This window comes from Pyrgilauda ruficollis, unplaced genomic scaffold (genome assembly GCF_017590135.1).
Source record: "Pyrgilauda ruficollis isolate IOZ18807 unplaced genomic scaffold, ASM1759013v1 scaffold45, whole genome shotgun sequence".
Classification (NCBI taxonomy): domain Eukaryota; kingdom Metazoa; phylum Chordata; class Aves; order Passeriformes; family Passeridae; genus Pyrgilauda; species Pyrgilauda ruficollis.
In genome coordinates, this window is record NW_024526044.1 from 4,479,234 (window position 1) to 4,506,435 (window position 27,202).

At 43.2% G+C, this 27,202-nt stretch overlaps 1 protein-coding gene across 3 annotated transcripts; it reads left to right on the plus strand.

Moving 5' to 3' along the window:
- ZNF217 (zinc finger protein 217) lies at window positions 1-26,956 on the plus strand. 3 transcript variants are annotated; one of them, XM_041478482.1, is made up of 6 exons: window positions 1-112; window positions 13,977-15,776; window positions 17,834-17,959; window positions 18,778-20,361; window positions 23,589-23,712; window positions 24,883-26,956. In XM_041478482.1, the coding sequence occupies exons 2-5, from the start codon at window positions 14,378-14,380 to the stop codon at window positions 23,696-23,698; spliced, it is 3,219 nt and encodes a 1,072-aa protein (XP_041334416.1). In that variant the 5' UTR covers window positions 1-112; window positions 13,977-14,377; the 3' UTR covers window positions 23,699-23,712; window positions 24,883-26,956. The 3 variants fall into 3 exon arrangements, with proteins under 3 accessions (XP_041334416.1, XP_041334417.1, XP_041334418.1); XM_041478483.1 differs by lacking the exon at window positions 1-112 and adding an exon at window positions 381-781; XM_041478484.1 differs by lacking the exon at window positions 1-112 and adding an exon at window positions 13,700-13,722.
- The last annotated feature ends 246 nt before the right edge of the window (window positions 26,957-27,202 follow it).

Sequence of the window (27,202 nt, forward strand, 5' to 3'; positions counted from 1 at the left end):
CCCAGCGGGAGGGGCGTGGCCCGGGGCTGCCCGAGCAACAGCTGCCGCGGAGCCGTTTACAAACAGTGCCCCGAGCGCGGCGCGGCCGCTGCCCCGCGGCGCCTCGGCTCAGGTGAGGCAGGGCTGGGGGGCACCTGCCGGGGGCTCCGGGCCCCTTCCTCCTCCTCCTCACCTTCCCCGCCCCCCCGGGGGTACCTGCGGCAGGCGCAGCCCCGTCCCTCGGGCGGCCTCTGCCGTGAGGGGCCGGTTGTGCGAGTGAGCGCGGGGGGGCCGCTGCCGCCGGGATGTCTGAAGGGTTTAGGGCGCAGCCCCCCCCCCCCATCCCGGTTCGAAGCGGGGCTCGGAGCCCCCCTGTCCCCGCGCTAACCCGGGGACAGGAGGAGGAGGAGGAGGAAGGGCAGCGCGGGGCCGGGGGGGCGGAGGAAGGTCCAGGTGTGTGTGGCCGCGCCGGCCCCGCCCGCGGCCGCAGGTAGCGGCCCCTCCCGCCGCCCCCTCCCCAGCGCGGGGCGGGCGGAGCGGCGGCGCGGCCGGAGCCCTTCCCCAGCTCCCTCCCACCCCAAAGTTCGCGCTGGCCCCGCGCTGCCGCCGCCGCCGCGCCGCCGCCCCCTCCCCTGGCGCCCCCGGACGGGGCCGCGCTGCCATCCAACACCTGGGGGGTCGCTGGGCCCCCCCGAGGCGCCGGGCCGGGCCCGGGGGCCGCTCTCGGCCGGGGTGGGGGTGTGCAGCGACCAGAGACTTATTTCTTTGTGAGTCAAAGATGTTCCTGGAAGAAGGATTTGTAGTAAGTGGCTCATGGGGCGGAGGGGGGGGGGTTGTTAATGAAAAGTTTATTGATCCGTTTTGCCAGTTTTTGTTTCATTTACCTTTGTCTTTCAAAGACCAAAGCCTTCCCGATCATTTCTTTAGCATCGTGTTCTTTTTTTTTTTTCTTTTCTTTTTTTTTTTTTTTTTTTTTTTTAAAGGGGAATAGGAAGTTTAGAAAATAAATAAATAAGCCTCAACTGACTTCTTAAGCAACAAAAGAGGTTGCCAGGAGAGGACAATAAAATTCTAGAATATCCAGAGATTGGATTTCATTCCTGTTCCGTGATGCCCCCTGGACTTTCTGGTTTGGGGTGTGAGGCTTTTTTTGTTTGTTTGTCTCCCACACAGAAAACCTGCACCCAAAGTAAGGTCTGTATGTTCTCTAATGAGCCATCCCATAAAATGTGCTGTGTGACTCCCAGTAAGTATTTGAATTGAAGTGTAATAGTTTTGAAGTGGTGGGGAACAAAAATCTTTCTGTTGGGTTATTGATCTGCTGATGAAAGGCGTTTGAATGTGAAAAGGGTTTAGTTTAGGGGGGTTGTGTGTTTAAAGGTTTTTTTTTTAAGGCAACATTTTTTTTTTTTCATTTCTGAAATGACCTTGAGAGCTTTAAAACTACATCAGTTTCTACCAGTGGGTTTGAGGGGGAGGCAGGAGCAGAAGAATCTAGTGAAAATCGAAAATAGAAATAGGAACTGAAGTATAGCTGCAGTGAAATATTTTCTTATAGAAGTATGTGAAAAGGGAAGTTTTTGTAAGAATGTGTGAAAAAGAAGAGAGGGGAAATAACGCAGTTTCAGATGCAGGGAGTGGGGGGAGAGAAGGGAGCATATCATTCTTCACATTTTATTAGGCCGTGAAATGCAGGAGTGATATGATCTGGAAGACACAGAAATAAAACGCCTAACTACAAGTTGAATAGCAGGCATTGACTTGCTGACCAACGCTTCCATGCTTGGTGGGGGCTGGTTCTGGGGCTGCAAAGGTACCAGAGCACAGGGCTGTGACAATGGCTTGCAAATACTTTAACGCCATGTTTTATTGCTCTTAGGAGCTCTTCTTAACTGGAGGTTTGGGAATACGACTGAGACTTTAATTTGGGATGTCCACACTGAGGTTTCAGCCTTTCCTTGGATAATAGAAAAGGACAGTTGCAAATAAGTAGGATAAACTGCATTCTTTGGCAGAGGGGGAGGGAAGAGGGCGAGGGTGGAGGAGGGTTTTTTTTTTTCTTCCCCTTTACTAGTTCTGTAACTGAGTCAATATTTTAAGATCTGTAGCAGGAATGTGGCTTTGTGATCACTGATCGTTCTGCAACGTGTTTTTTTTTAGTGAGCAATCTCGTCATGCTGAGCAAAATACTTGGATTTTCGATCTCTAGGCTCTCTCCTGAAATCACCATCTGAGTTTTCAAGTTTTGCCTTTTAAGTTTTTCAGGGTGGTGAATATGAAAAACAAATAACTTTAGAACCATGGCTATTACAGTGATTATTGATTGGCTTGGCCTTCAGCCAAGCAACTCTTCTGCATGCAGCAGAGTTGCTGATTTAAATTCTGTGGATTGTTTTTCATAAGTTAGCATTTTTTTTTTTTTTTTAATCTTTAAACAGCATATATGGCAGTTGAGGAACAGTAGATCAGTTTTTAGTTAAGGTTGTTCAATTATGTCTTCATCGCTTTGGAGTTGGTTGAATGACTTGACATGAGATTAAGCACAACAAAAGAAAAGGCAGGGGAACAACAGCTGCCTTCCAGTACCAGAGCTCCAGATTCTGAGCACTTCAGCGTTTTACCTTTTACTGTTACGTGGTGTCAGGTTTTAAATGTGAATATTTCTATTCTCCTTGTCTAGAAGCTCAGGCTTGCTGATAACACATCAGCCACTCAAAGCCTGGATGTTCGTGTTTTGGGGGTTGTTTGTCTGCTGCATTTTGCAGAAAATGATCTGAGGATCTGATACTGAGCGGTGAATTGATCTCATTAACTTTTAAGACAAAAGTAGCAAACAGTCCCCACTAGTTTGTACTTGTTTAGTTACTGTGTGGTAAGAACTTTAAGGTGTGTCCTTAATGGCAACTGACGATTCTTGCTGCGAAGCCTTGTTTATTTTAGGTAGATGTTTTATACAGAATTTCCAGTGGGACAAATTACTCCACTGACTGCACTTATTCTTTCTGAAGGCTGACTGTGAGCATAAGAGAATAATTTTGCCATGCTGCAATCAGGCTATATTTAAAAATTGAAGCCATTAAGTTTTGCTGTGTATTTTAAGGCTTTTCCTACTTCCTTTGTTTAAACATTCTCAAACAGTGCATATCATAGATGAGTTTAAAACATTCATATGGCACTGTTGGGGCCGAATTTAAAATTAAAATGAATACCGACGTCCTTGTTGATCAAAATAGAAAAAGCATTTCTTTAAATAAGTGGATGTTTTCTGGTTTTGAGTGTGGTAAGGAGGCTATATTGGTGTCTTGTAAACAAAGTTTCATATTAAGTAGTCTTTAGAGAATGGCTTCCAGGCTTTGCATTAGAGGATTTCTTTCTCTCTCTCTTTAAGTGAATAATGTTTTTTGGTTTTGCTTTGTTTTGGTGGAGGGGTGGGGAGAGCAAGATTTAGGGTAGGGGCTGGAAAAGAGGGGAAGATAATAAACTTTAGCACCTTTTTATCAGACTGTCTTACACAAAAGGCTACTTGATTCTGGTTTCCCCTTTCATTAGATCACACTCCAAAAATTCCTTTTTGAACACTTATTCTAACCTTCAGAAATACCTCCTCTTGCCACTGTATTTTCATTTAGAACTACGCTGATAGATTAATACCATATTTTATACAAAGTGCTAAGTTATTACTGTAATCAGGGGGAAATTATTTTAAAAGGGAACTGTGGCTTTCGCTTAGACTTTCAATCCAGTGATTACAGTAAACTTTTAGTTACAAAAAAACAAAAAAAAAATCTGAGAGTTTGCAATTAAGAAGCTCTGGGGAAACGTTAAGTAAATTTTAACTTCCCTTTGTTCTTTGGGACTTTGTGTTGTCCCAGTTCTTTCTAACCTGAATCTTGATTTGGAATGCATTGTCCCAGGAAAAGATTCCATCCAGTGTATATGTAAATACACTCCCTCTTTCCTGTGTTATGAAATGCTGGCATATGGAAAGAGCAGCCCCCTTTTCCCCAAGGTAAAATGGGCTGAGCTTTCTTTTCTTTGCAAGAAGCTGAAAGAAGAGTTTGACCTTTGAACTCAGCCTCACACTTCCACGCTGCTTTCAGGATGATTAAATAACCAAGGATATTTGCCTGTCTCTTATGCTTATTTATCTCACTTTAAATGTTGTAATACTTCACTGTTGAGGTATTGTCTTTAAATATAGCAGGACGAGCCTCTGGGTTGCAGCAGGGCTGCCATGTGCCAGCTCAGCTCTCACTGGGGACACTCTGCCTTTCCAACCCCCCTCAGAGCCTTCCCCATCTCATACCGGCATGGTTTGCAGATTGCTTTTAACTTTTAACCGGCTTTGGGGCATTTCTGATCACCCCCCTGCCTTTCTAAGGTGACTTTAGGAAAAAAAAAAAAAAAGTTTTTCTTCCTGGTGCATGAATGCACTGAGGGGATTCTGCTGACTACTGTACGCTGCTTTGAGAGAGATGTGACTCATTCCACAAGAGATTTGCAACTGAATACAAAAGTAAGGAAAAGGATATGACCAAGCTATGTAAGATTCTCAACACATGTTGTATTTTAGGATTAAAAAAGCCTTTTTCAGCCTCAACTTACCTAGGTTTTTATGTGCTTCCAAACAGAAAGTTGCTTTGTCAAAATAATTTGCTTTTAGAAATCAACTTTTTTTTTCCCTTCAGTGAAATTGCCAAATAATCTCCTTTTGTTGCTGATGAAGCTTGTTTATGCCAAACGTGGGTGTATGTCAATGGGAAAAATACATAAAAACTTCTACTGTTGTAATCATATGACTTGGGTCAGAGCATAGTTTATAGCTTATCATAAATCTAGCACTCTTGATTCTTCCTCCTTTTTTTTTTTTTTTTTTTTTTTTTTTTAAAGCGGTGTGATAAGAGCAGACTTTGCAGTTTCAAAGTAGAGCAGTGTACATGCTGGGAAAAATGAGTTTGAAATTAAAAATATAGGTGACATACGTGTTTAGAAACACAATGAGATGGAATTGCTTATCAGGCTGCCTTGAGGATTTCAAAAGAAACTACAAGAGGAAATGTGGGTAGAACATGCAGGGAAATCTATGTAGATCAGGGTGACTTCAAGACTGGAGCAGAAAACCATGCAAGCAGAAGTGAATAATTGACTGGATGGTGCTTTTCTATGTGCTGCAGATTTTATGTAACTAAAAGTATCAAAGTCTGAGTTTGTTTATGCGCAATAGGTACACTTGCATTTCTCACTGTAATAAAGGGGGTGCAGTGTGCTCTGATTGAGCTGCATCAGGGAAACTGAGGCCTTTGTGTTGTGCCTGCACTTTATTGTGATAGCAGAGAACTGGATGGGTGAAATCCTGGGGGTTCTCTCAGCCTCTGCTTTGGTACTCAGGAAGAAGCAAATTAGGTTTGTTTAGATTTACACAAGGACTCATGGTTGGTACCGTGTGGGCAGAATGGATGTAAAGGTGGCCCAAAGAAGCCTCAATTTCTGTTCACCTTTCCTGTTTGTTTCTAACTTTTTTTTCTTTTGTTCTTATGCTGGTGAACTTGGAGCCTGCAATTGCCTGTTAGCTCAGTTTCTTGCAGATGCTGCCTCTGCTTTACAGGCCAGCTTGGCCCTGTGCAGCCCAGGCTGTTGGGTACATCCCACACATCCCTGCAGCCCACTGCTGAGGGGAATGTAAGGCTGGGGAGTTAAAAAGTCTCCATCAGTCTCTGGGAGATCTCCCACCTGCATGGGAGAAGGGAGGCAGCTTTTGGAAGTGTCTGTTTCTGTCGCTTTTGTATTTTACTACCTTAAGATGCTACTCTAGGGGATGACTGGACTACAAGTAAATATCTTTTTCCTGGACTCTGTACCTTCTTCCATCTTTCAAGACTGCCTTTTGCAAGCACCTGATTGTGGTTGTGTTTGAGAGTGACAATTTCCAAGTGCCCTGCAGAGGACAGGGATCAGATCCTGCTCTGTTCCTTCCAAGGGGCAGCAGTTTGATTTGTGCTGGGTAAGAGTTGGGTTTAGACTTGAAGCCAGGTGAGAGCACTAGGGCACATTAATGGCCTTAACAAAGAGAACTCCTTGGAAGTGACCACTGCTCTCAAATTCAGGAGTAGTAAAATAATCTCTTTTCCTGTTATTTCACCTATGCTGCCCAAAGGGATGCAACTTGCCTGTAATTGCTACAGAGGAACTCCTGGCTCTTGAGTAATAAGGAATTAAGTCTAATTTGGTAAACTGAATTTACCACTTCTTTGTAGTTGTGGCTGTTGGAGAGACCTTACATCCCTCTGCCAAGAAGTAAAAAAGTCAAATTTGCTTTTAAGGTCTCTGAAAATACCTTCTTTTAAATGAAAACCAAGACTAAACATACAAGGCAGTCTGTGTAAGGTGAGACTGACTCAACAATAAAAATGTATCACTCATTCCACCGAGAGCCTTTACCTGCTGTGGAGAGAACAATAAACTGTTTTGTAAGGTAAGGGGTCATTGCCAGTTTAAGTGCATGTAACTTCTTGATTTAATGAAGTTGCATCATCCTACAGCAGTGGTGAAATGTGTCCCAGACTTATTTAAAATAGGATTATTCTTGTGTCTTTCAGCTCTTCTACAACAGGTATTGGCCACTTCTGTTGTCTAAAGAACGCTTTGGTTTTGTGGCTCCTGAGCAATTCTCTCCTAATCAGAGGGAAAAAGGATAAAAATCTGGCAATTTGAGCAGTCCTTCTGAACTTTAAAAGTCAATACTTACTTGTAGTGCTTCCTCCTTTAATGCCAAGAATTAGTCTCTTTTATATTTGCTCTTGCTCAGTGGAGGAAAAACATGTGCAGAATGCTGCAAGCTTATACGTTGCCTGCTTTAAAAGGCCTAATTACATCTTTTGATAGAAGAGGCATTCAGTTCTCTGAGGAGACACACTCAGCTCATCCATCCTCTGCCAAACCCCTGGTAGACATATAGCCTTCAAGAAAAAGGGACTCCACAGGAAAAGGTTTTTTAGAGAAAGAGGATATCCTTTGTTTTTATTAGTATAGATGTCTGAGATGGGGGGAGGGAGTTTTCCTAATATTGTTCATTATTAACTATGAGTTATTTTCCACTGGTGATTAAAATCCTGTTTGTGAGGCTTTGGGGGAAAATGACTCGTGTGTGTGTCTGTTTTATCTGACTGCAAAAGGGCTTTCAACACAAAACCTTTTTGAAGTGTGTGTGCAGAAATGCTTGGATAATAAGTCTCAAATTCTGTGTGTGTTCTGGTTGTGTTTTTGTGAATTGTTTTAGGATCATTGTGTTGGAAATCTGTGGTGGTGTTAGAAGGAGCTATAACTCAGCGTCTCTCTTAGAGGGGATAAAAAGGATAAGCCATGAAAGAGTTTAAGTTTAGGATAACTTTGAAATCTTCAAGCCTGAAGGATGAAGACTAACGAGGGGGACTTAAATTTGCAGATGGAGGGAGTGGAAATTCCAGTTTAGGGTCATCTTTTATGTTCTCTTTTCAACCTGAACATCTTCGTTTTGATCTTTCCTGCAACTGAAACAAACAACTCTCTTCCTCCCCTTCCTCCCCCTGAATCTCCATTTCCTTTACAAGTGCTCGTGTTAGTTCTTTATCAGGCTGAACTGTTAACAAAGTATAAAAAACAGTTTTGTGCTTGCACAGTTGGTATAAAAGGCTCCGTGTGGACGAGAAGCAGCACTGGGATCACTCACGTGCTCCTCCTAACACAGAACGCTCTGGGAAGTTGTGTGAAATGATCTACTGTTAAAGATGGGAGTAGTTCTTTCCCTCCCTAGAAAGCAGCAGAATGCCCAGTAATGAGGAATAATTCTTGGCTTCTGTGCTGCTCTGCAAAGTCAGGTTTTATCTGGGCTGACTTAAATAGCTTTCCGCTGTTGTCACTGGAGTCGTGGGCAATGGACAATTGTATTCTTTGAGAAATAAGGTCATGGTCTGTGGAGCAAATAGTGCATCATCTTCCCTGCAATCAGGGACTATCCCTGTGTCAGCCTGGGGTGGCAGAGGCATGTGTGCCCGGTGAGGAAAGCCCCTCCTGCCCCAAGCCTGACTCGCGCGTTTCTGCTGAAGCGCGCGGAGGAAGTGCCGCGGTTGCCATCAACCCCTGCTACCTGCAGGCACAAACCCGAAGTTCCACGCCGTGGACTTTGGAAATCTGACTCACCTTTTGGGACAGTTGGTGAGTGAGAACCTCAGGATGGCACTTGGCTTCCCTTTCTGACTAAGTGTGGGAGCTTAGGGATGCCAGGGTACACCAGAACTGCTCCCGGCACTGACCTGGGGTCACTGGTGGCTTGTGCAGAAACCACACTCAGCCTGGACACTGGAGGGGCATCCCAAAAGCTGGAGCTCCTAAATATTGTTAGGAACTATTTTAGGGTGCTGTTTCTGCTTAACTTTGTAGGTGTGGCGCAGCTGCCTTAGCTTTATGCAATGATGTATATGTATATTAAAAAAACGTTCTAAAGAAGTGGAAGTTCAGCTTCAGCTCAGGTTTTAGTTGAGGATTTGAAGGTGTATTTATTTATGCATGAGCTGCTCTGCCTGTGATCAGTGTTACACCTGAACACAGCTGTGCCCAGATAAAACAGATAACATACATAAGGTAGTTTTTATTTGTGGTCCCAGTGAGGTGTTGTTAAAAGTGATGTTAACTGGTTTGTTTTATCTGTGGTCTTTAGGTAAGACTGGAACAACTATAGTAAATCTTTGAAATTGGAAGTAAAAAAAGGTGTTAAACTTGTAATTTCCAATAAGCAACCAGCAGTGTAAAATCTATTTACCAGCAATCTGTTCTGGGACATAAACACACCAAGAGGAAAGAACAGTTCATGTAAAATGACTCTTAATATCCTGAAACTTCTTGAAACATGAGGAAAACTGTAGGGTTTTTTTTAAAGTGGAAATGAGAGTTGCATGTAAGTTTCTCAAGTTCAATAGACCCAGTTAAAAATTAAGTTGGTTGATTTGCAGCAGCTGGAAGAAGCTGGTCAGCTAAGCAGTGATAGTTCTGCTGCTGGCCTTGAATTTGAGAATTTGGGTTTGTTGAGGTAGTTGTGTCTTGAGTGTTTATCTGCCAGAGAAGAAAAGTAACTTCAGTGTCCTGGATTTGGCTGTAACTCTTCAAGTTTTCTCACTTCTCTTTTTCAGAAAGTGTTGCAGCAACTACTTTAACTTCTGTAATTGTTCCAGGTCGCTTTTAACAGTTTAACAATAGTTTTGCAGCACAGAATTAGCAAAGAATAGTTGTTTATCCTGAGACTTGCCATGCAACTTTTATTCCCAGTGCCTCTGTAATGTGTTTAAAATGGGAAATTCAATGCTTAGACTGTGCTATTCTCTGAAAGGTGTGTCTACAGTCTTTGTTACATATTCATGGAAATTTTGAAATGCAGGAAGTAGAAATGCAATAAAATTACTCCTGATAGGTCATTTCCCAAAGAAATCTTCAAGACTATGTAATATGTTGTCTTGGGTTGTGTAATTTAATAAAAATAAATTAAATTTCTCTACAGGCGCTTAATTAAACTTTTCTCTGTTTTAATAATCCATTCATATGCAGCAGGGTTTTGGTGTGGTTCTTAGGTTGTGTGGCAAGTGCAATGAAAACAAGATGTTCTCATGTGTCCAGTGGAATCTTTATGGGTGTTTTGTGGTGTTTATAAATATAATGGGTATCGCTGTGAACCTGCTGAAACACTCAGCCAGGGATGACTCACTTGTGAGCTGAAGTGTGCTAAATGCTCAGGCTAAAACTTTTCCAGTAGTTTTGTTCTGTATTCTCAGCTGAAATATATTTCTAGTTACATCAAGTGCAGTAGGTGGCACCTGGAACTGAGGTGGATTGGTGACTCCAGGAGAAGTCCAGGGGAGCTGTGCAGGCTCCTCCTGCCCTGCTCACTCCCCTTGGAGCAGCCCCTGGAAGCTCTGGGCTGGGCAGGAGGATCAGGGGGGTGTTTGCAGATGGGCAGGGAAGTCACAAGTGGAACTTCTTGCCTTGCTCTGTGAGGGGGATAAGTAATTTTTTATTTCAACCTTGAGTTCATGTGTAGCGAGTTAATCGTTTTTCAGCTGTTGGAAGGAAGGATTTCCTGTTTTGTTCTGTTCCTTTGCTCAGTATCTCTGATACTGGTGTGTCCTTTTGTCTTCTGAAAGTGAAAGAAGACACAAGAAATGCAGGTACTGTACTTTTATTTGTTGAGATCCTGCACAGACCTTCAGCGTAGTCACAGTGTTGCAGGTTGTCCACTTTTCCAAGGAAACAACAGAATTGAGGCAACTCTGGACAGTTTTCCTGCTGCCTCCAGGGTTTTGAATAACAGGAATGTAATTAATCAGCGTTTTTGGTCTTCAAATCCAAGGCATATTATCTTCAGTAGGAAGAAAGGTTTGTTACTAATGGATAAAATCCTGGTGGGGATATTTGGGTTGTAGTTCTGGCGTGTGTTGGCTTGTCTGAACGCAAGAGCATAAAATCCTGCCTACTTGTAAAAGGCATGGATCTAATCAGAGTGAAGTGTGTAATCACCAGATAGAGAATAGGACTAGAGCTTTCTAACTCACCTCCTGACTCCTGTGCTTGTATTCTTCCTTCTTCTCAGTTTAAATACATTCTTGTCTAGTTGTATCTGCACTTCCCTTCAGAAGTGCTACCTGCAGTTTATTCCCAGTCTGTAGCTGCTCTCTCCTGTGTATCCAAGAGCAAGAGCTGCAAAGAGGCATTTCAGATTCCTGAAACAGGAATATCTTGCTCTGTTTGCAGTGCTGCCTAGGGGATGAGCTGTGGCTGGTTCTAAGGACTGTTCAGTGCCTCTATGAAAAGCAGTGAGGGCACTGAGCAGCCAGCACAGCTAGTTGGAGGCTGCAGAGTGCTCTGATGAAGTCTCCAAAGGGCTTCAAACCTATTGATAGCCACCAAAATTGGCCCCAAGCTCCTGTGGAACTGTCATGACTCAGGTGTTGGTTGTACACTCTGTGTTTGTGTGGTTGTGAGGACAGGTTTTGTGTGCCAGACAGCTGAGATGGGATTGAAGCAGCCCTGTTTCCAAAGACTTACCAGAGAAGATGTTATTGATTGATTGAGGTGGATTTTTCACCCATCCATGACCAGCCTGGGGCATTCCCTAGATGTGATCTTTGCCTGTTGCTTAAATTGTAAAAATCCCTGGAGCTGTGGCTGTCAGTGTTGGTTTTATCCTAGGCTGGGTTTGGGTAGGCCATGTGTGGTGGCCCATGTCAGAAGGAGCTCTCTTCTCCCCCACCTCACCTCACCTCACAATGCTACAAAGAACAGGGCACTCAGGGTGGATTTTGCTGCTTCTCTTCTGTTTCCTTTCTCCACTGACTCAATTCTTGTTGCTCTACCGTGTGTTTGCTGTAGTGCCACAAAGTGGGAGTGTAACAAACCTTAATTGCCTTTTTCTGTTTGTAGACACGAGCAAGGAAGCAGTGGCTGATGAGTCCCAGCAGTTCCCTTTGTGGCACTGCAGGCACTGCCCTTTGGATCTGCCTTCATGCCCCAGAAATGCCTCTGGCCTCTCTGGAGCATGATTTTTACACTTCTTCCTGCAGAGCATTTCCCTATGGCTCTGAAAGCAAATGCACTCAACTCTTAAGTTTGTTCCACTTTTTTAATCTTGCCTGGATTGTTTTTTGAAATTTGAAACTTAAGTTATTTTCAGGCAGATGCTCACTGAGCTTTGCTGTAGCATGTTGGGTAAAAAATACCTTTTAAAACTCCAATAGAAATAGAACAAAAAGGCAAGTTGAAACATGAAGCAGAAAACATGCTAACCAGCAGCCTTTGATATGTTTTCTCCTGATGTTTTACAAAAGAGAAAAAGTTTTTTGAATACTTGAGCTTCAAACTTTGGTTCTGGCTCCTTCACCTGCCTATAAGGGAGTGAGGGAAGGTCTGAGCTGGGAGGGGAGAAAGGCAAAGGCTGCAGTGGAAACAGAAGTGTCACCCCACACTGAAGGGAACCTGCCTGTTACAGGAGATTTTTGATTCATTCTGCAGAGAGGAAGTGTTAATCATGGCAGTGATGAAACTGAAGATGGGGATAAAGGGCGTAGGTAGAAGAGAGACTTTGGCTGCAGAAAATGCAGCTTCTGTCGCCATCAGCAGTGATCTGTTCCTCTTACACTCCACTTTACCCTGCAACATCCTGCATTTGTGTCTGACTTGGGATAAGTCTTTGGCCCGGGTCTAAAAAAACCCTATACAATTCTTGATATTAATGTGCTGATGGTGTCACCCTGGGTTAGAGGACTGGGTGGTGAAGAGACTTTAAGCTTTGGAGAAACAGAAAAAAATTAAAAGCAGTTGGCAACAATAATTTTCTCCTGTTATTGGCATTCTGGTGTGGTGGTGTTTTATTTTCTATTTTATTTTCTATTTTTACCCATGTTCATTAGGCCCCAGGATCTTGTGGTCTGCATGGTGGGAAAGGAGGTGCTGACTTTTCAAATTAAAAGCGAGGAGTGTTCTCAGGGCAAGGCTGCAGGAAGTGAATGAAGTGTTTGAGATGCTGGATCCATGACTCCTCAGTGTGTGCTGAGGTTTCCTTCCCCAGCTGCTTCTCTTGCCTGGGCTGATTCCTACTGAAATGGTTTAAGATTTAATGGCTTGAGACCACTTTTTCTGTCCAGCCACCTCTGATCAGAAATAGCTGAGAGTCAACTGATAATCATCTTTATCGTGGAAAGCTGACAGCCTGAACCATTGCAGGGCTGTGGTTAAGTTACTGTCCTTTCTTTGGGTCAAATAAAACAAAATGCTTCCTTTTTCTCCATATAAAAGCAAGGCAAAGGTGGAAATTGAGGTGAATTTTAAACCCCAGCTGTGTCCGTGCTGTTTTCTGCTCTAAGAGTTATAGAGAATAATGTATTTTGGGGTATATTAGTTCAAGTCATGTGGTCACTGGCCAGCTGGCTCTTAGGAAATAATTTGCCAAAGTTTGAGTCAGATTTTGAATGAATTCTTTTCATTAGTTATTACTTTATTTGGAAATGTCTCAGAATGATTCTTCTGCAGTTTATATTAGTCTTGTATTAGTTTGCTAGACTTTTCCTTTACCCAAAAATTTCATCAATTAGAGTCCTGAACTCACAAAAGTATAGTTTGTCAGCCCAAAGTGTTGGCCCATGAGTTGCTGCTAACAGGCATTACAACTCCGAGATTTAAATTGGAGTTGTGATTAACTATGTTATAACCCTGTTTAATCTCATGGAATCTTTCTTTGTGAGTATAACCAATAAATAATTTTTTGTTTTGTGCCACTTTAAAAGTAGAAGAATTTTGTTTTCATAATGTAATAATTGGCCTCTTGGATGATTTAAATAATAAACCACTGTTAAAGAAACAGTATTACTAGTTCATACAAAACGTTGAGATCTTCTTACGTAGCAGCCCAAAATTGTTTCAGACATTGTAAATTTGTGGGTGATAGGGAAAGCTTTGAGTAGTGGGACTGGTGAATGGTTCTTAATACAAAGATTTGTGCTGACACTCCCTGTGTACCAGAACTATAAAAGCTGACGCCAAGCTATCTGGTCTTAAAAAAAAACAAAACAACCCAAAAAAACCCCTTTTGCTTAACAGCCTTTAGAGGACAAACAAGTGAAGTTCTGCTGTGGTTTTGCAGGTTCAAGGAAAGGTTACTTGGGCTACTGCATTGGTATGAGTTCAGGAGTGCACTGAAATACGGTTTCAGCAGCATTATATAACTGGGTAAGTGCAGGTTTAGAAAGAATAGACAACGTCCTGCAAAGAAATAACAGTTGTAAACAGAGGGATGGATGTTCAGGACCAAACTATTTCAACTGTGGCAGATGGAAAAGTGACCCAGGTGCCTTCTACCTATCCCTCGTTGGCTTTTAAAAATGCACTTTCTTCTAAAGGTTCTCAGCCCTAATATTTTGATTGTTTGGGAGACAGTACTTCTCTTTTGAAAGGTCTGACTAACTCTTTTGTCTCTTTCCCAGGTGCTGGAGTTTCATTGTGGCACTGAACTTGGCCTTGAGTGTATTTTACCCAATGCAACTATTTGAAAAGTTTGTGCAACAAAACTAAGTGCAACTGACTGTATCTGTAGACTTGAAAAATCTCAAGAAACAATCCAAAAAAACCTCATCCCGTCACTGAGCAAATCTGTGGATACTTTTGCTGGGATGTGTGAAAGCACATAAAGCTGAAGAAGAAACAGTTTTCTGCTGATGGAAAGAAAAAATTAAAAATAATTTTCCTGGCAGAGGTTTTCTAGCTGAGCAGACTTTTGAGCACATGTTGGAGAACTCTACAAGTGTCCTTACTGTGATCAGGGAGCACCCCCAGAGAAGTGCAGGCTGCCATTAAGAGATGTAAAAGGGAGCAGAAGGGAGGAAAGATGCCCACGCAGCCTCTCTTGGCATACATGGACGGACCCGAGGGAATCGCCAGCGCCGTGGGAGCCCAGATGGAGACCAGCGATGCCTCCATGACCATCAAAGGAACCAACACCATCTCCTACAAAAGCCTGCAGGAGAAGTTCCTGCTGCAGGCCGAGGGCTGCATGCCCCTGGACTGCATGTTCTGTGATGAGACTTTCAAGCAGCCCGAGGAGCTGGGGAAGCACGTGTTAACTGAGCACAGGCCCACGCTGTGCGAGCCCGCCGTGCTCAGGGTGGAGGCTGAGTATCTGAGCCCTCTGGATAAGTGTCAGGTAAGAACCAGCTCACCTTCGCCGAGCAACGAGCAGGACAGCGAGGAGCTGAGCTGCAAAGTTTGTGGGCAAACGTTTGATAAAGCTTTTGACATTGAGGCGCACATGAAAAAGCATAAAGATTCTTTCACGTATTGGTGTAACGTCTGTGGGCGAAGATTTAAAGAGCCGTGGTTCCTCAAAAATCATATGAGAACGCACACTGGAAAACCTGGTTCTAGAAACAAGCATCAGCAAGGTTCTGAAGGCCCCATAACAATAAATGAGGTGGTGCAGGAGCACGTAACTGAAAATGTAACGTCACCTTACAAAATTTGTATGGTTTGTGGTTTCCTATTTCACAATAAAGAGACTCTAATTGAGCACAGTAAAGTGCATACCAAAGAATCAGTTCCCAATGGTGAAAGCCCCCAAGTGACTGCTGAAGTCAATGCAGAAGAAACATCTCAAAACCAGGAATTTTTCCAGTTCTTGAACTTAAGACCAAATTCAGTTCCAGAAAAGGACAAACTGCAGAAGCTTGCGAAGTGGATCGCTGAGCTGGATCCTTTCACCACGTATCAAGCATGGCAGCTGGCTACCAAAGGTAAAATTGCAGTTGGCCACGGGCAGATCAAAGAGCCAGGGCAAGAAGGAAGTACAGACAACGATGAGTCATCTTCAGATAAAGAAGAACTCTGTGAAATTTGGAATGCAAATAAAGGTAGCCAGGCTGAAACTACAGGGAAGTCAAAGGTAAATAAAAACAGCAGTTTCACAGGGAATGGTAACTTAACCCAGGACAAACTGAAACATCCCGCTGGTGAAGTGCCTTCTATGGAGATGGATTCTAAATCATCCCAGAACAAAGAGAAGCCAACCCACTGCTCTGAGTGTGGGAAAGCCTTCAGGACATACCACCAGCTGGTCCTTCACTCCAGAGTGCACAAGAGGGACCGGCGGGGTGATGGAGAGACCTCCTCTGCTGCCAGGACCTTCTGTGCCGACATCATTGGGAACCTGGAGGAGAACGGAGCAGCAGAGAGGATGGAGGGAGGCTCTGAGGATGGCTCTGAAGATGGGCTTCCAGAAACAATTAATTTAGGTGAGTAGCACGGGGAGCACTTCAGTTTGAAGTGGCTGTTACTGAGAGTTGTTTAGGAACTCCTTAGAGCCAAAGAATGCGTCGCGCTTTTCCGTTATCTTTTCAGAACGTGATAGGAAATGTTAAAAAACTAGATAGGGAATGTTATGGTGGGGGAAAGGGAACAGAGAAAAATGAGAGGTAAGGAAGGTTTGGATGCTGCCTTCTTTGAAGTTGTGTTGGGGCTTCTTGCTGTTACTGCAGTCATTGAAGTAGATTTCATAGCAGTGAGTTTAACAACTGGAAAAAGTCACTGTTTACTCACTCTTTATCTGTGACTTTACTGAATGCTTTGGAGTGTTCTATATCCCTTCTCATCCAGCACATGATTTTACAAAGAGTATTTTATGAGAAATAATTGCAGTATCACTTTCTTCCTCCCTTTATCTTGTAAGGGCAAAAAATGTTCAGTGCTCGACACCAGCAGTTTTTGAGGCTCTGAGAAGTAAAGAGTAATTTAAAACTTTTTTCTGTGTAACTGCAAGTTCAGTGTTTGTTTTGAACAGTAATTTGAAAGGCTAAATGTCAGAACCCGCATATTTGAATCATTTGTGTAAGGCCACAGGCTGTTAATTTGTGGACCTGTATGTAAGAGAGGTGTATATTTAACTCCTCTGTCTGGAAGGATTGCTGACAGCGTGGATGGACTCCATCTGTACATTACCCAGGATTAATTCTGCGTGTCACAGTGTCTTAGAAAAGCAAGTGATACTGAATGATTCCTTAATTGAAAAAGATTGCATGTCAGGGGACAAAAGGCCTGGCAGAAAGTCTCCAGCTAATCTGCCCTTCTGTGTGTGACATGCTCCCAGCCGGCTTTGAAGAACAGACACTTGCATAATCTCAGGGCAAGACACGGCGTACAGAATGTCCTGGCACCCACACAGGCCTGACTTTGCCATTTCTGGTAATGTGCAGCCCTTTATTTCGCCTGCAGGAACAAAGGAATGAAATGATTACCTAATGTGAAGTTGCTTAGTTTGTTTCCCAGCGCCTTATCCTAAAGCAGAGCAGATTTTGGTGCGAGCTGCTGAGTCACACCTCTGGAGACACGAGCTGTTTGTTTAACTCTCCAGGGCTGAGCCATGCACTGCATTTCCAGGAGAGACTTTCCAGCAGGCAGGAACCTCAAAGAACTCTTTCAAGTCTATTATATATCCGACTTCTTAGTCACACCGAAGGTCTCCTTCCTCCCAAGGTTTCCAGTCAGCCTTGCCTTGGGTGTTGAGTGCAGTTGTCTGGATTTTCAATGGGAGCTGCAGTCGGTGTTTGGGTGAATTCTCTGCCATTCCGCTGTCCCTGCCGCCCTCCTGTGGCACCTCCTGCCTCTGCACTGGAGTGGAACTGCTGCTTATCCCTGGGTTTGTTCCTGGAATACCCGGGGAACCAACCCATTGGGACACCCTGGCATTTCCTCACTCCATAATAATACAGTGAAATATTCCTCTTGAATCTAAGGAGCTTGTAGGAAATATTCCTCATCAAATCTAAGGAGTGTCTCTCTACAGACATTCCATTGATTAGCAGATAAATAATGCCATTATTATAATTAATTTTAAAGAAAAGGTATATTTGCCTTCCTTCTCCACCTGTCTGTGTTTGGCTGTCATGCACAGAGAGGTTTTTGTCTGAATCATCCCACTCACACTAATTCAAACACCCCTTTAATAAAATAATACAGTTTATAACCTGTGTGAGTATTTGAGGTGGGCCATTCTCCATCAGGGTCCTGTAGGTCAAGAAAGAGAACTTTTTTTTTTCTTCTTTGGATCTTATTTTGCATCGTTCTGTGGGCTCCTTGGTCGCTGTCACAAACCACAGTGTTGTGGACAGAAATCTCTCTAACTCTTGTGCTCTTGTTACTCAGAGTGCAGCAAAACACAGCAAAAGTTACTTGCAGAGTGTAGAATTTGACTGCAGTTCAGAATTTTATGTTTATCATGAAAAAAATTACTGTTTTTAATAAGACTGCAAATTTGCATTTGCTCTTCATAATATGCCTGTGTTTTCTCCCAAAGATAAAAATGAAGACAGTTTGGAAAGAACAAAAGTTAAAACTCTTGGAACCTCCAGAGAATGCAGCTACTGTGGAAAGTATTTTCGCTCCAATTATTACCTCAATATTCATCTCAGAACTCATACAGGTAAATGGGGGCTACACCTTTTGGGGAGGGGAGGGAAATCTGCTGAATCCACTTGGATAGAATGTTTGATTTTGCCTTTGAAAAACAGAAACTGCCTTCAAAATTGCTGATGTTAAGAACAAAGTTTTCTCTAATTCTAAGCAAAATTAAATAATTGCAATTAAAATTTATTTGAATTATTTACATAAGTATAAATGGTTTTAAGTAATGCTAATTGCATTAAGTATTACTAAAACCATATATTTTAAAATTTTAATTTTTTCTACATTTAGTGGTATAGCAAAAGTTTAGGGTTTGGTTTTAATTTAAAAACCAGCCAATTTCTCAGGTGTGAAGTTGGTTGTCTGCCAGCTGCTGCTACCTGGGGAAAAGCTGAGTCTCTTTTTCAACTCAGCACCTTGTTCTGCATAGCCAGACAAACCCTTGCTGCTGCTGCCTGTGTGTTCTTGGGAGGCAGCTCTGTTTGCAGCTGAGCTGCCCCATTTGTGTTGGGAATAGGGCACTTGTGGGATGATCAAGGGCTGGAACTTGTTGGGGTTGACCCAGAGTTCCACTCCTTGTTTATCTCTGCCAAGCACTTTGTCAGCTCCCATCTCCATCCATAGCCAGAAACATCCCAGCACAGCCAGAAGATGTCACTGTAGGTAGTAAAAGCATTAAGATACTGTTGTTTAAATGTTTTACGTGAGTTTGGGACTTAGGAGTGTGGAAGGGGAGAGAAAAATCAGTTTTAGTGTTTTAGAGTCCACAATGTTCCCTTGCGTTTGTGATCAAGACTTCAAATCTCAGACTGATTTACTGATAAATCTGTGTTGCAGGTGAAAAGCCGTACAAATGTGAATTCTGTGAGTATGCAGCAGCCCAGAAAACTTCCCTGAGGTATCATTTAGAGAGACACCACAAGGACAGGCACGGTGACAGTGCAGCTGATGGGAAGGGTGACAGCAAAGGTTCCCTGCGGGGTCAGGACACGGCGCTGTCGCTGGCTGCTGATGCTGCTCCAGAAACCAAAAACCTGAAGAGGCTTTTTGATGGTGCCAAAGATGCTGAGAGCTGCCCACCTGCCAAGCAGCAAAAGGAAGTTCTGTCCTTGAGCAATGCAATAGGCAGCACAGTCTTTTTAAAAGTAAAGAACAATTCCAGGGAATCGAACAAAGGTTCTGTTTGTAGCGGTTTGAATCAAGTACCTGAGAACGTGCCTGCGCCTTACCCAGAGAAACTAAGGGCTGAGAAGGAAGCCAAGGAAGCTCAGCCTAAAAGAGAGAGAAAGGCTTCTGTGGCATCAGAGGAAGATGATGTCCAGTATATCTGTGCTTTTATTGGTGGGAAAAATGTGAACAATATGCAAGAATGCACTGAGAACTACAAACGCAGACCTGTCGTGGACTGCCACGAGCAGCCCTTGGACTTATCCAGTAAAACTTCCCAGGAGTGTTCAGTGATTGCAAGCAGAGGCCTGCTGGCCCCCAGCACCTGCCCCTTCTGTACCTACAGGACATTTTACCCCGAGGTCCTCATGATGCACCAGAGGCTGATGCACAAGTACAACCCCGACACTGTTAACAAGAACGGCTACAGGAGCAGGGCTGTGGCCAAGGCCCGGCGCACGGGCTGCCCCCCGGCCCTGCTGGGCAAGGATGTGCCTCCTCTGCCTCTCCATCCCAATAAAAACAAGGCTTCCACAAATCCACAGCAAAAGCCACTGCAGACAGGGAAAGCCAAGCAGTGTGCCCCTCCTCAGAACAAAGCCCCTCTCTTCTCCGTGAGCGAGTCGAGCAGTGCAGCCCCGAGTAACCTCAAGTTTCATAAACAGCAAAGCAACATTGGAGCTCAGGCAAACAACTACAGACAACCTCAGCAAGAAGAAGTGCACTCCAGTTTCAGGATCTCTCCAGTACTGGACAGAGTAAAAAAATCTGAATATAAAATCAAAGTTCTGGGTGCCCCAGTGACTCAGTCCGGTCTGGTCAGCAGCAGCATGAATGGGGTTCTCGAGTCTCACCTCAATGAACCTGGCTGGGCTTGCCAGAGAGGGAGAGACTATCTCTGTAGTAAATCTGGGAGCAATGCAAGTCTGGACTATGGAGAAACCTCTTCCAAACGGATGAAACCCTCTGTGGTAGCTGTGGAGCACCTGGACTCTCCTCTGGCTAATTACAGGAGATACGAAATGAGCAGATTTCGTGTTGCAAACAGATATGCAAATCTGCTACCTCAGGAATACCCTCGTACCAAACCCACATCCTCTGTTCTGCCAACCAAACAAGGGCTCCTCAGTGCAGATGATGCTGATCCTCCCAATGGATTGACTGCTCTCAAAGCTTACGAGCCATACAGCTCTGGATCACTTTATGGTTCCTGTGGATCTAGCAATGGCCAAGTCACCAGCTCGACAGGAGAAGGTACAATCCCTCCTTCCCCCTCTCACACCACTGCACAGGGAGGGGAATGGGGTATAAATGAGTGTGTGCCCACCTTAAAACATTGAAAATACAGCTGTACTTAGCATTTCACCAGGTTCAGTCAGTGCTTGGATTTTAAACTTAAAATCCAGGTTCAGCAAACTCCTGGATTGGGGAGTTAGGTGTGGAAGGGCTGAATTTTAAAGAGGGGTCTGAAGTTCCTCATGTTCCCCCTTCCCCTCTGCCATGGGTTTCTGATGGCAGACATGTATTGTTTGCTCATCAGACCTCTCCAGACATGTTGACTAATTCAGGATATGGAATGGAGCCTTTCTGCTTAATGTGCCAGAAGTCTTGCACCATCTGGAATATTAATAAAACTTTTTACCAAAAAAACAAACAAAAAAAAAAAAAAGCTGCCATGGACAATTGTTCCCTTCAAGAGCAGAAAAGGATGTATTGCAGATCATAAAACTGATGTAGATTTTAGACTTCTGCTCTTCAATGGGTTTTTTTTTTTTTTTTAATGTTTAACTTCTAGTAGGAACAGAATACTTTGTTAAATCAAGACAACAGATTTCTGCTATTCTAATTATGGTGTAGCAATGCTCAGTGGAAACTTTTGGGCCTAGCAGAGATAAATGATTTGTGATGTATTGGGAGAACTCTGGTACTTCTACAAAATACATGCTTTTTGTGTTTTGTCCTTGGTCAACATGTTCAAAAAGTCAGCAGGAGGCCAAGATTAAAAGGTGCTGGGTGATATTTAAGCAGTTGTCTGACTATTTGTAGAAGGTGGTATTTATGACTTGAAGCTGAGCTCAGCATGGACTTAGCTACAAATACAGGACTTTGAATTTTGAGACGAAGATCCCATTATAAAAATGAATAGCCTGTGTGGGCTGTGTAGTCTGGAAGTCTGTGAAGTTGCTGAACTCTGAATGCTCCCGTTCTCTGCAAGCAGTAAAGTTGCTCCTCTGAAGTAGTCTGGGATGGTAACAAGCAGGGGTGTGTTCCCTCAGGTCAGCAAACTGCAAATACTGAATCCACATTTAGTTATGAGGCAAAAAAAAAGTATTTGCTCACTCTGTTCTGCTTTTTGTTTGCTTGTTTTAAGGTTGTGGGCTTCAAAAATACATCACATAGAAAGAATTCATATTTATATATAAATATGCAGGCTTTCCTAGTGGGTTATGGGAAGGGTGAGGGAAGGTGTCACAGCTGTGTGGCCAGGCTGGGCAGGGAGTGGAGAAGGAAAAGCACCAGAGCTGAGTCACTGGAGGGTGAGGAAATGGGGTCAGCTCCTGCTTTGGGGCTGTGTACCCTGGGCTGCTGTGAGAAATGCACAGTGGGCCCTGGGCTGCAGGAGCACAGAATCCCCTGTGCTGGGGGTGTGACAGGGATCAGTGAGCGAGGGGAGGGATGGGGAGGTGTCAGCAGGGAGCCTGCTGCAGGAGCAGCTCTGGTTTTCAGCACTGACTTCACTGGAATCCACCTGGTTCGTCTTTTGGAAGCTCCACCTGTGCAGAATGGTCTCAGGCTGGGCTTTGCTTCCTCTTCCCTGGTGCCAGCCTGGAGACACTGCCCTGCAGACAGGAACTTTGTTATTTAGAGCCCCCAGAACTGTGGCTGCAGCTAATTTGACAGCATTGTTGTCATGGAAATGAGGATTTCATTGTTCATTACCCCTGCTGCTGGTGGCTCAGGGCGAGAAAAGCAACTTTTTATGGCTGTTACCTCCATTGGAAAGGCTCTGAAACCAGCCCCCTTCTACTGGGCTTTCATAGCAACTTCCATAAAAGCCCTGGGCTAGAAGATGTGGGTTTGTAAGGTTAATTTCTTGTTTTTCAACCAATTTGCTTAGAAATACCCAGCCCAAACCTTGATCATTATTGAGAAGGGTACAGGATAACAGCCCAGCAGCTTGTCTCAGTGTTAGAATTTTATTGTGGGGGGAGAGCAGAGATAAAAGTTTTTTTTTTTAAATTCTTTTTATTTTTTGTTAAAAATCTGAAACACAACAGCTCCTCTAGACTTCAGCTGTGTGATACCATCTGCAGAGTTGTGCAGGTGCAGACCTGCAGCTTTCTGCCCCCTCTTCCCCTTGAACCCTGCTGATTTTCTAATCCACGATGTCAAAACCTTGTTCTAAGGGCCCAGTGCCTCGTGGCAGCATCCCCGTGGTGCCCCCGACGTGTTCTGTCTCATGTTAAATGCTGGATCAAGTTGTCAGGAGAATATGTTCCACTTGGCAAACTTGATTAAAGCATGATGCCTTCCCTTATTGCTTGTAAGCTTTGCCATCCCGTGTTGCCCTGAAGAGACAGAAACATTCTGAAACCACTCAGTTTGTGTTATTCTCAAATTAGTTGCCTTTGCAATGGCAACATGTTATCAGGGATAACCTGTTGGCTGATTGATTTGGCAGAGGCTGCAAATTAAAGACAATTGCTCGTGACACACTCCAATGGCTCCGTGGATTCTGTTGAAATATTAATTTGGCTGTGCCATTTTAATTTAATTAAAGATGAGGAGTTTTTTTTTTTTTTTTTTTCAATGCTGCACTGGAAGCTTTCATGGAATATGGATGGCAGTTGGGTTTTTTGGATCCTGTGGGAGTAATGATTCTGGACTTTTTGCCTTAATTTTATGAAGTGTTTTTGACTGCTTGCCTAAGCCAGTAAGACTTAATATGGAGCAGGCATTGATTTCACATTTATAAATGTGAATTAATGGTCTCAGATAAACACAAAACTACCTGTATACTAGGCTGAAAATTGCTTAACAACGGTCTGCAAGTAAATGTGTATTAAAACTCTTTAAAGTGTCATGAGTTCCATGTAATCCTTGATGGCAGCAATGAAGCCAGTTTCCTTCTCAAATACTCATTGAAAAATTCAGTTTTCAGACAAATACAGGAACTGAATTAGGCATTAAAGGTGCAGCACTTAGACCTCCTTAGGCAGGGCATCTGCTGTGGGATGAGTTAAGCAAAGACATTTCTTTCATGCAAATGAGTAAAATTTGGAGCTGGACATCACCTGGATAAAATTTAGCACAAAGCTGTTAAATTATCTTTTCATTCTCCTTGTATTTATTCTGCATCCTGAATTTCCTATAATAGGAATATCTGATTGTGAGATGATTTGTCAAGTTATTTTGGATTCTGGATGCTGGGAGGAGCAGGAAATAATGCTAACTCCCTTAAATGATTTTTTTTTTTCCAGGAAAGAGATCAGTGTCATACCAACACTTACCCAGCAACCTGCTGCAGAAGAGAAGTTACGAGTCCTTTGTGGGGAACACACCCTTCAGACCCAGTGACAAGAAGAACTGAATCACTCAAGAACGGTACACAAACCTTCTGAACTAATTGTTCCTTAAACGTTGCATGGGGTGCTGATGGCATCAAAGGTTCCTGCGCAGCATGAGGAGAGCTTGTGAAAGTCTGAGCCTGAAAAGATAAAAATTTCCTCCTTATAAAAGCACCAGGTGCTGGGGTGGCAGCACCGATTGTTTGGAGTGGTGATAATGGCTTCTTTGATAGGGACAAAATGCTCCTTTTTGAAGAGAAATGGGAGGGTCACATTAGATAAATACATTAATTACTTACAATTCCAGTGGGAAGTGTTCAGTGAAAGCCAGGACGTGGAAGTTGAGCCAGTCCTTGAGGGTGGAGGAGCAGCAGTGAGAGGAGGTGCCTGTGGCACAGCTGTGGGTGCTGGGGGTTGCTGGCTGGGCCCTCCTGAAGGTGCAGACCCTGCTCATGCTGCCCCTGCTGAGCACTCAGGGCTCCTCAGACCACAGCTCCGGGGTGGCTGAGTCCAGAGGGAAGGGAGACCTTCCTGGCAGCCCCTCCCTGTCATCCAGGGTTATCCCAGATGCTTTCCCTGCTTGGCAGAGGGAGGCTGTGCCCTCCTGGGGAGGGAGGTCAGCTGTACCTGGTGCTGTACCTGGTTCATCTCCTCAGTGCTGGGTCTGAGGCCTCAACACCCTTGTGCCTGCAGCAGCCTTCACTGCTCAGGACAGAAGTGCTCTGCAGGACTGGAAATAAATAGATGTGTTTGCATTTTCTAACCCAGAGCTACAGATCATTTCCCTTTTAGGGGAATACTTAAGGAGTATTTCTGGAATGCTATAGCACCTGGGCCAGCACACATGATTTTATGGAAAGAGCTATCAGACATTGAGTTGACAGCTTTTAAAACACTTTTATTTCTTGGTATTCTTCTAATCTTACTGCTCTTATTGTCCCCCTGCTAAGCACAGATGTGTCTGGTTGTGTTGTTAACTTGATTTCATGCCTGAAATTCTTCCTGGGGCTGAGCATCTTCCAAAGTATTCTTTATTTGCCAGATAAAAGCTGGCAATGCATGCTTCCATGGCAGTATCAATTCTTCAGCAAGGATGTGGAAGGAATTCCCTTTGTTATAAAGACACTCCTCCCAGCAAAAACTGTGCTGTATTTTAGAGCTGTACACCACAAATTTATATTTATTCCTCTTTTTTCCCCCCCCCCAGGTCTAAGGACACAAGTGCATATTCCATGGAGTTATACCTGCAGTTCATCCCCTGAGGAAGAGAAAATGGTGAAAGCTACTGAACTAAGCTGTGATTGTACTGTATATAGAAACACTACAGTTTTATAATATTGGTTCTTTTAACATTTTGTACCAAATAGCCATACAAAAGTAGTCTAAACAGTTGGGTTATGAAGGTGTGTGGAGAATGTATATCTTGACCTTGACTTTTGAGTATTTTTCATTAGATTTAATTGACCAAATATTAGGTAGGAGTTCTATTTTTACATACTTGAGCGCTGCTGAAGAGTTTTCTCTTGGAAAGAATATATATCGTTGCACCTCAGGTAAACTGTAAATATTGAAGTTGAAAATCCTGTTGGCGTAATGCTCCTTTTTCATAAAAGTGAAAGTTTCTCATCTGTTGGTTTTTTTTTCCCTGTTGAACTATGTTAGTTTTTTCAAAGTTCCAAATAAACTGTCTGAAAGTGTCCGGTTTATAAATGTTGTGAACATTAAAGCAACGGTGCTGACATTGATCTGCCTTGGCTGGGTGAGGACCAGGACGTGCTGGAGGGCTCTGCTGCTCTGGGGTTCTTTCCAGCATGCTTTTAAATGCAAACATGAGGCAATACTTGACATTTTGGATTTCCTGAAATGTGGCTGGATTCTTCTCTTGGCACTGGTTGCTGTTCTTCAGAGAAGCCTCTTAAAAACACCTCTGCCACCATCCAAACAGAAAATCCCTGGGACTTGCTTGAGAAACAATAATAATCTTCATGTTTCAAATGTTTGGTTCTGTACTAAGCTCCACACAGTCACATTTCAAGAAAAAAAAAAACTCCTTTGCACCTTTGTCCAAAGCTGTAAAGTCTCAAATGAGAGCCTTGAAATATGAATTTGGGTTCTGCAGACTGCAAAAGGGATGTGGCTGTGATGGAGCCTACTTGACTGTGCTTGGAAGCTTCTTGATGTCAAGTTTTAGCATCTACTGGGTGTTTAAAATGAGTGAGAAATAACCTGTAAATGGGAGAATATCTCCTTTTATTTTTTTGTGAAGACAACAAGAGTTTTTTCTAATGCACATGCAGTTTAATTTTTGTAAAGGGAAGATGGCCAGTTACCAGCCAGTAAAGCAGAACTGTTGCATATTTTAACTTGCCTTCCTCGTTTCTTCTCATGAAGTTGTAGTTAAGAGTTAATTCCTTCTGTACCTGGCTTTGACTTCCATATATTTTAGTAAAACAAAACAATTAAATATTTTGCACTGTTTGTTTTTCTCTCTTCCCTCTTACAACAAATGTAAAATAGCAAAACCTAGAAACTCTTGTTTTTTCATTATGCAACTTGAGATGTTCCAGTTGTCTTAGTTCCTGTAAATGGGACTGGTTTTTAATGTCTCTGTAAACTGGCAATGGAATGAAGTGCTGTGTATCAGGAAATTGTACACTATTGACCTGTTTTCCTGTTCATAAGCTGAGCCATATGTACATAATCTAGATTTTGTTTTCCTAGTTTTGCACTTTTATAGCCTATTTTTTGAAGATGAATTCACTTGGAAAAGGGTTAATCTATTTTTGTGTGTGATCTCTCCCTGTCCTGGAGGTGCAGGGCTGGAGCTGCTCTGCCTGTGCCACACGGGGCAGGGCTGCTTTTTAACGTGTTGCAGCAAACAGACCTAAGGCTTGTTTGTTTTTAATCTCCCTTCATGCTGGTACAGTTTCCCTCAAGGCTTTTTTTGGGGTTGGAATGGAAAAATGGACCTGAAGACTCCATTCCATGGCAGCATCACCACACTTTGCCATCAGTATTAACTATTGGGATACTACTGGTTTTGTATGTTCCTTTGGAAATAACAGTGCATATATAGAGGTACAAATTGTTGATTTTTTTTTTTCCTTTTTTTTCTTTTTTAAAATGTATTTATTTCATTCCATTTTGTTCTATTTTAATTGTTGGAACCGGAAGTCGGCAAGCAGCAGGCACACATTACTCATTTAATTTATGATGTATTTCACTTTAGTTGAGTATATTATTACATGTGGATGTAAATATAGACTTGGTGTTTTGCAAAACTGGTTTCTGTGTCTTGCTTTTAAGGCTTAAAAGGAGTTGCCTGGAATTTCATGTTCACTTGACCTTTCACTATCCTCGCATTGCTGGGGGAGAGGGAGAAGCTGCCAATAAGCAAATCCAAATTCATGTTCAGTTACATGAAAATACTGAGTCACTCCCCAGAAAATCTGTCTTGAAATAAGGAAGAAACTTCTGCTTTCTTCTCTTGCAGTTATTTTCCTTCAAGAAAGGAAACTTGAGTTATT